At 47.7% G+C, this 13,687-nt stretch overlaps 1 protein-coding gene across 1 annotated transcript in view; it reads left to right on the plus strand.

Annotated features, from left to right (window-relative positions):
• TRPM8 (transient receptor potential cation channel subfamily M member 8) overlaps nt 1-13,687 on the plus strand; it is a 59,029-nt gene that overhangs the window by 11,069 nt on the left and 34,273 nt on the right. Inside the window, exons 4-9 of the mRNA XM_012550092.3 lie at nt 4,572-4,728; nt 5,204-5,381; nt 7,976-8,148; nt 9,785-9,959; nt 11,443-11,510; nt 12,312-12,509. Of these exons, the coding sequence (XP_012405546.3) occupies nt 4,572-4,728; nt 5,204-5,381; nt 7,976-8,148; nt 9,785-9,959; nt 11,443-11,510; nt 12,312-12,509 (949 nt within the window). The remainder of the gene's footprint in view (nt 1-4,571; nt 4,729-5,203; nt 5,382-7,975; nt 8,149-9,784; nt 9,960-11,442; nt 11,511-12,311; nt 12,510-13,687) is intronic.

Consider the following 13,687-nt stretch of genomic DNA (forward strand, 5'->3'; position numbering starts at 1 on the left):
AAAACCTGGGGTATTTGGATGGACTTCAAGCCCGTTCCGAGTCAGCAGGGTCACAGGGCAGCCCCCAGGTAAACTCTAGCAGCGCAGTATTGGGTGAACTCTAGCAGTTCCGGGGATCCGGGGAGCCCATAGTCCTCTTGGCCTCTGCCCTGGTCTAGCCACAGCTTCAGGACTTCGTAGGGTTAGTTAGGGGTACTATAGTTCACTAGATAAGCTGGAGAATATTAAACAGAATGGATGAAGTCCATGACCTACCAGGATCAATTGAAAGAATGGCTGTGTTCAGTGCCCGGAAGAAGAGTGGGCTGGGGGAGTGCTGAGGGCTCCCTTCAAGCACTTCAAAGGCAGAAAAGGATCAGCCGCGGGTTTCCCCTTTCTGGAGATCTTAAGGGTAGTGGGACATTTTGTGAACATCCTGTGAGGATCCTGCAGCTGGCTCGGGGCTGGTCCCTTTCACTCTGAAATTCTACAGTTTAGCGATTCTGTAATTCTAATTCTTGTGGCAACGGAACAGCCCAAGCGTTGCGGGAGGGAAGCCCACTGATCTCCGATTTCCCCTCAGGCTGCTTTGGGGGCTTCTTCTAAGAAGCCAGGTTTTCTCAGGACTCACATTCAGGATTCACAGCGTTTTTGCGAAAATGAGCTTTTTGGCTCCTCGCCCACCTCATACCACTGGAAAGCTTTCGGGGGGGGGGCTGGGAGGGGAGAGGACACCCAGTGTGTCTTCACAAAGTCCATCTGGAGAGTTCCTTTGAAGTTCTCCCTGCCCTTTAAGGACTTCAAAGGAGCACCTGCCTCCAACCCCATTAGCATGATGTGGAAAAGTCACATGGAGAATGGCCTCAAGAGAGAGGGAGAAAGTTGCCCGTCATTTAAGCTAGATCTGGACAGTTCGCAGAGAAACTATAATGGGCATCCTCTGAGCAAAGAGCACTTGCGATTGATCCAACCCCCAGAGTTCCTGGGGCCATTGCTATCTCATACTGCTGCCGACTCCGGCTTTCATGGGAAACTGAAGTCGGAGTATTTTGGAGGACAGAGAGCTGGTCTCCGGGTTCAAATCCCCCTTCTGCTCCCCTGGGCAAATCACTTGGGCTCTCAGTGCCCCAGGCAGCTAGCTCTCTAAACCAGTCAATTTCTAGTAAAGGAAGTTGGTGAGGGGAGTCTTCTCCACAAAGGAAGGGAGATTTCATCCCTTTCCCTTTCTGAAGATCCTTATTCAGCTTCGCCCCAGGGGAGACACAGCGGGCAGGATTCATCTAAAAGCAAGTGGCCCAAGTTTAGAAATACTCCAAGGGGAAAGTCTCTCTCTCGAGTTGGCCCAGGAAGAGTTGGCTTAACAACCATGCTCCTGGAGGGCAAGCCCTGCTCTTTTTGCTCTTGCATTCCCAGCAGCACTCAGCCTATTGCCTTCCACCCGGGACCTTTGAATTGGATTGGATTAGACAGTGTAGAAGGAGAAAAATTGGACCGATGGATGATTGAGGTCCAGTCTGGCCTCCAAATTCTGTGATTCTAGAAAGATTTGAGAATTATTCATGGGCTAATTTTCGGTATCTGGTGGCTACAAAGCTGTCAGCCGGAACCTCAGAAAACAGTCCAGAAGCAGAGAAAGCCCTTGAGCCTTCTCAGCCACAGAGCGCACTGCAGTGGGTCAGAGAGAGGCTCCTGGGGCCTCACCCAGAACCAACTTAACTAGAATTTGCACCGAATTCTGCCAGGAAATTGGGAGGGACGAGAGGGCTGGGGAGAGAAGAGGAGCTGTTAGAGTAGGTACGTTTGAAAATGGGAAAGGGACCAGCTGACAGCCTCCTCCTCCTAAAGGCAAGGGAGGAGAGAAAGGCTGAAAGGACTTGAAAATCGAGCAGTTGGCAAGGAGTCCTTGAGAAAGAACGATTTCAGATACAAAAGGAGTTGTGTGCAGACTGCAAAGCACTGAAGGATGTTCCTGTGTTTGGTCGTGAGGATCATGAAAAGCATTGAAAAAAATGCTCCAAAGGATCTATATAAAATGAAAGGGAAATGTGTGTTTATTGTGATTTTTATTAGTTCAGGATTTTTTGGTTTTTACACCAGTCGTTCTCTGACATATCCCCTCCCCACGGAGCCTCCCCTTGCAAGAAATAAAGTTAAGCAAAACTAATCAACAGGACACTTCCTATGGTGTATTGGTACACCATTCACACACACACACACACACACACACACACACACACTTTCTCTCTCTTACACACACACATACATATACACACACACTCTCTTACACACACACATACACATACACACACTCTCTATTACACACACACATACATATACACACACTCTTACACACATACACATACACACACTCTCTCTTACACACACACATACATATACACACACTCTCTTACACACACACATACACATACACACACTCTCTCTTACACACACACTCACACATGCACACACACATACACATACACACACTCTCTCTTACACACACACTCACACATGCACACACACATACACAGACACACACAAACACACACTCACACACAAACACACTTACACACACACAAACACACACTCACACACAAACACACTTACACACACACACACACACACACACACACACACATACACACACTGCCCTATCATCTGTTCCCAGAAACCCAGGTTGTTCAGTATAATTAACATAAGTTCCTCTGCCTTCTCATTTGTTGTTTCCATTGTTTCCATTTGTTTCCATAGTAACGGGGTCCGTTGTTCTCCCCTTATGCTCGCTTCAGTCGGCAACAGTGCACACAGTTTTGCCAGATTTCTCTCCATGAGATTGCTAAGGCAGCTTCATGGAAAGGGACAGAGGACAAGACTTTGAGGAGGAGACAGATGACGTGGTCTAGTGGAAGGCTGGCCTTGAAAGTGTGAAGTTGAATTGAGTTCAAATTCTACCTTAGATGCTTCCTGGCAAGTCACATAACCTCAGCTTCTGCCCCTGTGAAGTCTGGGGACTGGGTATGGTTCCAGAGGAGCCCAGATGAAGTATCGGTCCCACCTCCTGAAATAAAGAAGTGGTGAACTCAAGGGCCAGAAAGACCTACACTTGTTCGATAGAACCATCTTAGGGATTTGTTAAAAAAAAAAAAAAAAAAAAAAAAAGGACTCTGTTGCTGGTTTTTATTTTTTTGTTTTTTTTAATAACCCGATGCAGAGATAGCAAGGAGAAAAAATAGATTTTTTTAAATGAAAAAAATAAACAAAATTTAAAATAAGCAAGGTTGCAGTTGGTAGCTCTTAAGTCCCTTTCAGTTCTAAATGCATGACCCCAAGGTTTATCCTATAATCTGCCTAATGAAGAAATTTGCACCTAGAAGGTGCTTTATGAATATTTGTTGAATTGGAGCCCTAAGAGTGGAAAGAGGAAAATCGGTCATGTGGAAAGAGGTCATGTGGCAAGGGGTTGAGGAGAGAGAAAGCTGGTGAGAATTAGAGGCAGCCTTATGAAGGAGCTAATTAACAGAGGCTGGGAGCGGTGTAGGATGTTGCCAGATGGACCAAGATGTTCATAGGCGATAGGAATGGGTCAGCGGAGGCGGCAGAGGTTCCATCACTGTTGAGAGAGGACATGCTTGTGTTGGTCTCAGTGATTTCTGCGATTCCCTTCCCACTCTGAGATCTTCCTGAGCCTTGGATCTCCCTCAGTGCCTCAGTTAAAGTTCATGGGACATTATCAGTAAAGGAATTTTTGCTAAATGAATGTTTTAAATGCCCCATTTTCAAATGCTTTAAGTAGCATAAAAACAAGGTGTTCATGATGTGTATAATTTTTTGTTCAAGATGCTAACTTGGTATTCATACAATATTTCAAGGGATGGTGATCTCATTGATACTCTGTAGGTACCCACTGCCCTGATGCATTTATTCTATGAGTGAGTGAAAAAGCATTTATTAAGCTCTCAGAGTTTTCCAAGTATGGTGGGATTTGAGAACGGGCAGCCTGGTGAGTTAGATGTCTGCCCTCCGCAGATCACTTTAGCTCTGTTGGGGGGGGGGGGTCCCAAGATTCAGATGGGCCACAGGTCCCATTTTCTCTAAAAGAAAATCTATCAAATCACATTTCTTTCGTCTCTTTCCCATCCTGATTGATGAGCCCCCCAAAGGGTCTTGTTTTTATGTCCTGGTCATGTTTCACTCTCCTCCCTGCCATAATTAAATCAGTCCCACAATTGCTCCTGGAAAGGTGTCAGCCTACCTTATTATGGCTTGACTCCCCATCCCTTTCCAAACCAAATGGTTCCTCCCTGGTTGCCACATCCCTGGATGTGCTGCCTCCCCCTCTAGAGTGTAAGGTAGTTCTTAGAGAACAGGCATCGCCCACCATGCTTGGAAAACTCTGAAGGTGAAACTCCATTTGTACTGCCTTCAAGGGCCCAGAGTCATCACTTCCATGCAACCCTGAGGCAGAAGAGTGGAAAGGTCCCAATGCTGTTAATTAAAGAAAATGAGGTAACAGTTGTATGTGTCTCCTTCAGTCTATGTGGATGGCTAATCCTTTCTTCTTCCCTTCTCTCACAACATATCCTTCTGCCCAGAGACAGCATGTGTAAATGTGGCTATGCCCAAAACCAGCACATAGAAGGCACTCAGATCAATCAGACTGAGAAATGGAATTATAAAAAACATACCAAAGAATTTCCCACTGATGCCTTCGGGGACATTCAATTTGAAACATTAGGGAAGAAAGGAAAGGTAAGTGTCTGTGTGGCACAATCTATTGGGCCTAGCCAAGAATTCCTTGTTTTATAGGGGGGTGTGGAAGTGAGATGGGGTGGAGGGAAGGGAGAAGGCGGAAAAAGAAAACAGGAGTAGGGAAATGAGCATGTAGAGAAGGAAGGATAATTGTTAGGAGAGGGGGAAATGCCCAAAACTATGATGGAGGAAATTAACAATTTAATCAAAGATAACAAAGGCCTTGGCTCTGCCACTAACTAAATGGAAAACTTCAAGGAGGCCATTTGTCACACACAGACAGTGAATAGGTTATTTGTATCCGTTCCTTCCAGTTCTCTAAGTCTAAGATTTTATAATTCAATATATAATGACTAGTACAAGATAAACACATAGACTTAAAGATTTAAGGTTTGAAGGGTCTTCTAGTCCAAGACCGACTGAGTCGGAATGCTGATTAATGCTGCTGCTCTTGCTTCTTCTCCTCTCCATAAAGTACATCCGTTTGTCCTGCGACACAGACCCAGAAATCCTCTATGAGCTGATGACCCAGCACTGGCATCTGAAAACCCCCAATCTCGTTATATCCGTGACCGGGGGAGCCAAAAACTTTGCCCTCAAACCACGCATGCGCAAAATCTTCAGCCGCTTGATCTACATAGCTCAGTCCAAAGGTGAGGAAGTATCTCATTGATTGATTACCAAGGATCTTGTTTTTTACTTATCACCTGATACACTATATTTTTCAATTCGAAACCAGAGGCTCTTGACCTTAGTTCCATGATTTTTTATACGTATTTTGGTAGCTATTTCAAAATAACAACTTTGCTTTGTAATCATATGTACTTTATTTTCTGCATTTAAAAACACGACTTACAGAAAGAGTTCATAGGTGTCAGCCGACTTCCAGAGAAGTCCGGAACACAAAGGCTACCTTTGTACCAGCCATAGGCACGCGTGGTTAAGTTTACAAACTGGAACTAGGGCCCGGACCTGACATTTCCCTGAGTTCATTCCCTTTATGAATGCAGAGCGGCGTCTTCAACACAATTTACAGTCTTAGAGATCTGCCCAGAACCAGAGAGGTTAAGCCATTGATTAGCTCAGCGTCATATAGCCCGATGCATCAGAGATGAGACTTGAGGCCGTCTAGTCCAATGGCCTCCTTTGAAAGATGAGCCTGCTGAAGCCCAGAAAAGTCCATGGGCTGTGTCCAGGCCTTCAGATCATGGATAGTAGAGGCAGGTTTAGAACCTCCCAGTATTCTCACCACCCATTCGTTGTCCGTTCCACCGTAGCACGGGAGGTGTACCTGCCTCTGAGTAGACCGAAAGATCCCTGAGTTAGCGTGTCTTCTTGGGTGGCACGGAAAGCCAGGGCAAGCTTGAGGCCGCCTTTAAAACGGCACTGGCATTGTGATTAAATGTGACAGCCGGAGGAGGCTGTCCCGGTCGGGGGCAGTGACAAACCAGAGAACATCCACAGACAAGTAGCAAGAGCAATCAAGGGGCTCTGCCACCCAGGAGAGGTTTGTGGAGGCAACGAGAGGGGCCCCTCCTCTCTCCTCTCACTTGACGTAAGTGACTCCATTTCAAACCCTGGCCGTCAAGTTCCTGTAAAATGGGCAGACACCGTCAGACTCTCGAATCTGAGTGTTCTTTTAGCATAGTTCATTTGCAAGATCTTTTATAATATTCCTCCATCATCCCTAATATCCTTGTAGTCACTAAAAGTTGCAGCTGTAAAAATCTTAGCAGGAATCACATCAGAGAACTACTCACTCCATCTCTCTCTCTCCACAACAATGTTATGGACACTGTTTTCTTGTACTTTGTAATCATTTGTGAGCCAGCAGAACTGCCCCACCTATTTACTTCTTCACTTTATACCATGTATAATGGTTCGAAATTGCTGGTAATCAGAGCCTCCTCTCATAACAAAGAAAACACCTTTATCGATATAACAATAAAACTTCTCCTGACCTGTCACCCCACTTGGATGTGAACTAGGATTTTTTTGTCTATACTAAAGCATCTGGGACTTAGTTTAGCCTTTGGAGAAAAGACTCGAAGTTGTTTTCAAAATCTGAAGGGGGAGATTTCTTAGGAAAGGCATTCAATTGGCTCTAAATCTGCCTTGGTTTTAAGGGAAACTGAGCAGGACAGCCATCCCAAAGTGAAAAAATCTACTGTGATGAGAGGTCTTAAAGGAGTGGCTGATTTACATGAACTGATGCTGAGTGAAGTGAGTAGAACCAAGAGAACACTGTACACGGCAACCACAAGATTATATAATGATCAGTTCTGATGGACGTGGCTCTCTTCAGCAATGAGATGATTCAGGCCAGTTCCAACGGTCTTGTGATGGAGAGAGCGTCTGCCCCCAGAGAGAGACTGTGGGAACCAAGTGCGGATCACAATATAACATTTTCACTCTTTCTGTTGTTGTTTGCCTTTTGTTTCATTCCTTATTTTTCCCCCTTTTTGATCTGATTTTTCTTCTGCAGTATAATTGTGGAAATATTTCTAGAAGATTTGCATATGTTAAACATATATTGGATTACTTGCTGTCTAAGGGATGGGATGGGGGAGAGGAGGGAGAAAACATCTGGAACACAAGGTTTTGCAAGGGTGACTATTGAAAACTCTCTCTGCATGTTTTGAAATTTAAAAGCTTTTTTTTTTAAATGGCTGGATGGCCCCCTGTTGGGCATTTTAAAGGATGCATGCATTCCAAAACAGGTTGGACCATCCCTTCCAACTCGGGGATGAATTGATTCTGGAGGAGAAGCTGAGCCAACGTTGTCATTCCTCTTAGTACTGGACAAATATTTGTCCTTGGAAAGGCTTTTTAATGCCCTAATGTTGGAGGCATCCCAGCAGTCCTATAGTGAGCCCCCAAGAGGAGGGAAGCATCAAAAATGGCCTTTTTCGATCTCTAATACTCTGCAGTGGAGCTCCCTCTGCACAGAGACCCTTCTCCTCTCCCCACATGGAGCCTCCCAATCAATCCTTCTGTTTCTCAGATCCTCTTCTATAAAATCACAAGGTTTGAGCTAAGAAAATAAATCCAATGGCTTTGCCATCTCTAAAATCCTGTGACTTCCTGTCTCATCACGTGGGGTTGGTCGTACAGGGGACATTCCTATTCCTTACGTCCGCGCGTGGTTTTAAGGGGAGAACTTCTCCAAGTGGAATTTGTGGATTCCATTGGGCATCATCATTTCCCCGTTTTCCGACTGAATTCTAACTTTGCCACCTGCCCACAGGGGCCTGGATTCTCACTGGAGGCACTCACTACGGCCTGATGAAGTATATCGGGGAGGTGGTGAGAGACAACACCATCAGCAGGAATTCCGAGGAGAACATCGTGGCCATCGGCCTGGCGGCCTGGGGAATGGTCTCCAACCGGGACACCCTGATCAGACACAGTGACGCCGAGGTACGGACGCCTTCGTGAGATGGAGGGAGGGGGGCCTTGCGGGAACGGTGCCCGGAGCTCGGCAGTGATCGATTCCTTCAACAGGCATTTACCAGTGATGGGCCGGCACTGCCCTAGGCACCGGGAACGCAGAGACTAAAAGCAAACGGTTCCCTGCTCTCGTGGACACATGTATATAAAGGTAGCATCCTTGTTGGATCACTCACACTCACAGACACTCACACTCAGTCACACACACAGTCATAACTCTCTCACACACATCACACACAGACACACTCACACTCACACACACACAGACACACGCATACACTCACTCACACAGAAACACACACTCACTCTCACACACACTCACTCACACAGACACACTCATACACTCACTCACACAGACACACACACAGAGACACACACTCACTCTCACACACACTCACACTCACTCACAGACACACACACACTCTCACACACACACTCACAATTACACATACATACACTCACACATTCACTCACATTCTCACACACACACTCACACTCTCTCACACACACACACTCACACTCACAGTTTGGATCCTAGAGGGCTGCTTACAGCTGCTATACTTAGAGTTCAGGGGTTACTCTGAGAAAAAAGTTATATTTCTAGTACTATATGTAGCTCAGGAGCCCCCATGGGTGTGGATGTTCCCATTAACAATCAGCTCGATTATTTCATTAGCTTTTGGAAAGGCGTTTGTTCAAGTGGCAGAGTAATAATCGGTACAAAACATTCTTTCCCAAAGCAGGAGGCACATCCCCCCAAAACACAGTGCTCGATGCAAGTGTGACAAAGGGCCAGCTCACGTCTCCCCGTGCTTGATGGCTTGGAAACCCTTCCTTGAATTGATACCTGACATCCTTTGCTGGCACATGGGCGCCACGCCTAGAAGCCGCTTCCCCTTTCCTTATCGACTTCTCAGTTTTCATTGACTCCTACTGGGTCCAGTCTCTTTGACTCCCTCCAGAAATACTGTGTGCTCCTCTTCCAGCCTCTTTGGTGGTAGCACCAAAGAAAGGAAGAGGCAGCCATTAAAGTCAGCTTTGTTGTCAGGATGACAAGCTCAGATTTCTCCTCTGACAGATACTAGCTCCCGGACAAACCATCTAAAATCTCCCTGCCCCAGGTAACTCCCCAAGCCATTAAACAATGGAACAGGTGCAGATCTACATTAGGAAAGGAGCTTTTACAAAAAGGAGTTGCCAAATCTCAGATATAGACAAAATAAACAAATAATCACTTTATAATTCGATCCAATAAATATTCATTAAGCACTTGCCAAGAGCATGGTCATCTATGAAGTGCTAGGGGCACGGTGCCCAAAGTGAATATGGACTAGCGTTTCTTCCCCGGATTTTGTTAGCAAATGTGGCTTATGATTTTCCAGACATTATCTGTTTTTTGATATTAACTGAAATCCTGGAGCTTTATAATTTCTGCAATTTCATATGCTCTCCAAATCCTGCTTTCTGCATGACCCAGAGCCAACCCCACCTAGGAGGCCCTTTTCAGAACCTCGAGGAGGATCTTTGGTCATAAGGCCCCTGAATGTCATCTTCCAGAGGAGCCGTTTCATCGAATCTCAATGAGAACTTTCACTGTGACTTGTAGGGACATTTCTCAGCCCAGTACATCATGGACGACTTCAAGAGGGACCCGCTGTACATCCTGGACAACAACCACACCCATCTCTTACTGGTTGATAACGGATGCCACGGATACCCATCGGTCGAAGCGAAGCTTCGGAATCAGCTGGAAAAATACATTTCAGAACGGGCGATCCAAGGTGAGTGCCACAAGCAAGACTTCAGCTGATTTGTTTAAATGGGCCGTGCATAAGAGGCAGCATGGGAAGGGACTTCCCCCCACTGCAAGAAGACCTGGTCTCATGGTTCCCCTGCAGCACTCACCTGTGTGAGTGTGATCCTGGGCAACCATGAAGAGTCCCAAGACACTCCCTACACTTACTGACTTGCACCAGGAGAGGGAGTCTCCTCCCTGAGAAATCCCGACTCCAATCACATAATACCTGAATTTAAAAAACAGAAAATGTGACAGTGATGATAGGAAAAAGGAGGAGATTATAAAGCTCCATGTGTCAGGTCCTGTGCTAAGCACTTTATGATCTTGGGCGGCATTGAGGCAAATCCAGGTAATGAGTATCTGAGGCTGGATTTTTTCCACCAGCTCCAGCTCTCTACACCACTAACTACCGCCAATAACAACAGCAGCAAAAACAAGCACAACAATATCAACAGCAATAAAAGCTGAAAATTCTATTTCTTTAAGATTTGCAAAGCACTTTCCACCTATTATCTCTCTTCCTGTGTTTAATGCTAGAGATATAAAGATGGAAAAAGGGATCGACTCAAAGAGCTTCAGTTATGGAGCCATAAGCCTGTTTGCTGATGAGTAAACACAAAGAAATTTGAATGGGGTGGAGCCTCCCTAAGAGCCCTTGGGTGGGACGGAGCCCCTGAGCTGTGCTTTGGGGCTGGTTCTATTTAGGGAACGTTGGGAGGATGGAGCCCATGAGCCTGGCCAGGAGGGAGAAGCGACCTCCCAGGCTGCCGTAGCTGCCTGCCATGGATTTTTTTTTTTTCATAATTATAACTTTTTATTGACAGAGCCCATGCCAGGGTGATTTTTTACACCATTATCCCTTGCACTCACTTCTGTTCCGACTTTTCCCCTCCCTCCCTCCATCCTCCCCCCGATGGCCAGCAGTCCTATACATGCTAAATAGTGCCATGGATTCTTGCTAGCCCACATTTCCCTCCGGGCCTCCCGTGATGCTAGAGCCCTCCCTCCAAAGTCGCCTCTCGTCGGCGCTGCTGAGGCCTCCTTTGTGCACGTTTATTCCACGCGTCTCCCTGGGGAGCCTCCTTGAGAGCAGGGATTTGGGGGTATCCCTAGTGCTTTCTCTTTGTGTCTCAGACCTTAGCAGAGGCCTGGCACATGGTTAGAGGCTGAAAACTGCTTGTGGGGTGGTTGGTTAACTCACTGCTCTGCCAGACTGGAAAAGCTGCTCTTGTGCCCATTTCTTTGGGGGGGAGATAGTTGGGGTTACAATCAGTCAGCGTCTGTGGCCGGATTTGAACTTGGGACTTGCTGACCCCAAGCCCAGCGCGCTACCCACTGCACCACCTCCCCGCCTCAGCTCATGTTTTACTCAGACTAAACCATCGCAGGGACGCATTGTTCCGAGCCAGAGGTGATGGGAACGGGCTCCGACCCCGGGAGGTGACAGCTCTCTCTCGCTCTCACAGATTCCAATTACGGTGGGAAGATCCCCATTGTGTGTTTTGCCCAAGGAGGCGGGAGAGAGACTCTGAAGGTGAGTTCCGCTTTTAATCCTGTAAGGAGCCCACAGAAGCCTGTGGGACGTTGCAATCCCTCCATCACACGCTGGAACACAGCCGGGACCCCCTCCCTCCTCCCTGTTCCCTCCTCCCGCACTCAGTGGCAGGAGCCTGGTACTGAGCTCAGAGAGGGTGGGAATGAGCCTCTGCTGAAAGGCTCATGCAGAATTGATGACTTCTCAGGTGTTTTCCAACCATTGTGAGTCCACTGAAGACAATGGTTCTATACAGAGGGCTGGGAGCCTCGGGATACATAAACCTAGGGCTGTCGCTCAAACTCAGCCACAAATTCGTGCCCACATAAATGTGATCCTGGGGAACCAAGGCGGGCAGGCCTGAGTTTCCAAATCTGTAAAATGGGAACAGTAGCGATTGGTTCTTCACAAAGCTGTTGTGAAACTCCAACAATGACCTCCATAAAGTGCTTGTGAACTTAAAAGCAGAGTGTAAATGTCATATTGTTATTATTATTATCATCGGAGAAGTTATTCTTTTCATTTAAAAAAGAACGGCTGGCGCTCCAAACTTGGCTATCGAAGGCTAAGGCCTGGAGGCCAGTAACACAGAGATCCTGGCTGAGGGAATTCTCTGTGGCCACAAATCAGCTCCGACCCCAGACCCAGAGTTCTCCACACTAGGACCGCAGCACTAGGACACGGAGCGGAGACAGGCCCGGGCGGCCGGGGAGCTCAGCGCGGTCCCCGTTTTGCTCTGGGCTTCCGGCCACCCCTGGGCCGCTCCCTCACCCTGCCCGGTTTCTTCTTTCCGTCCCCAAGGCCGTCAACACTGCCATCAAAAATAAAATCCCCTGCGTGGTGGTGGAGGGCTCTGGGCAGGTGGCCGACGTCATCGCCAGCCTGATAGAGGCCGAAGACTCGCTGGCGTCATCCACCGTCAAGGAAAAACTCATCAAGTATTTACCCCGAACCGTCGCCCGACTCCCCGAGGAAGAAATCGAAAGCTGGATCCGGTGGGTGAGTCGAGCCAAAGGGAAACGCGGTCAGGGGACGAAGCAGAGGTAGCAGGGGCAGCGGGGAGGTCTGCGCTTCGAGGGGAGCCGGGAGAGAAATGTGTGGGGTCCTGCAGCCTTCCAAGCCACAGGGGAAAAGCCTCTGCTCTAAGGGCCTTTTACCTTGAGGTTTCCCTCCCTCAGACACAGGAACGTCCTTCCTGCCCGCTGGTTCTCGCCATTCTGCTGCCCTCGAGGGCTCTCCTAGCTCCCATCGGTGTCCTCGGGGCACATGGACCTCCCTCCGCCTTTCATCAGGCAGCATCTCTGCAGACAAGTCTTCAGGGCCCCCCTCCAATTCCCTCAGGGACTCAGAACCCCTCAGATCCCTAAGTCCTAGAGTGTAATCATCTTTCATTGACAGGATCCCTCCCTCAGTCAATCCCCGGGCCTTGCCACCCATTTCGCTCTCAGGTTTTTCATCTTTTTTTTATTACCAAAAGGATGCTTTGATGAATATTTTATTAACTGTTGGTTTATGTCATAAATAGAGGGCTGAATGAAATCTTATAGACCATCTAGTCTGACGCCCCCCACCTTTTCCAGAGGAGGAAACTGTGCCCTAATTGGCTGGACAGTGAAGCTCTTTGAGGGGGGGGATGATTTTTGTTTTTGGATCCTGGTGCCTAGCAACGTGCCTGCCCCCGTGGTGAGCTCCGGTGCCTCCGAGTCCAGCGTTGTGGACACTGCTCAGGGCAGGGGGGGGAGGTCTTTCTGAAGGACTTTTCTCCCTGGCGATGACTCACTTTCCCAGGGAGCTAAAACTGAAGGCGAAGCTCAGACCATCCCTCGGCACCCATCTGTTCCCCCATCCACCCTTTGTTCTCGTATTATTTCATTTACAAAGAGCTTTCTTAGTAGAGTGGCAGCCCCCGCTGCTCCAGGGCCATACACAGATGAGACGCGGTCTCAGATGATCTGCTTGGATCTTTTGTCGTATCCACACCGTCAGCCGGCAGATAGAACGTTCACAGCAAGTGAAAAGCATCGCTTTATTTTTAGAAATACTGATTCCAGATGGAGGCAGGGCCGTAGTTCTAGGATAACTGCCTGTTAGCTGCCCTTGCCTCCCTTTGGGCCGTTTCCCTCCCCGGTCTCACTCTGTCTCCCTGGCCCAGAAGGGAGCCCTTATCGGCGCGTCTG

The sequence above is a fragment of the Sarcophilus harrisii genome, chromosome 4 (genome assembly GCF_902635505.1).
Source record: "Sarcophilus harrisii chromosome 4, mSarHar1.11, whole genome shotgun sequence".
NCBI classification, from domain to species: Eukaryota; Metazoa; Chordata; class Mammalia; order Dasyuromorphia; family Dasyuridae; genus Sarcophilus; species Sarcophilus harrisii.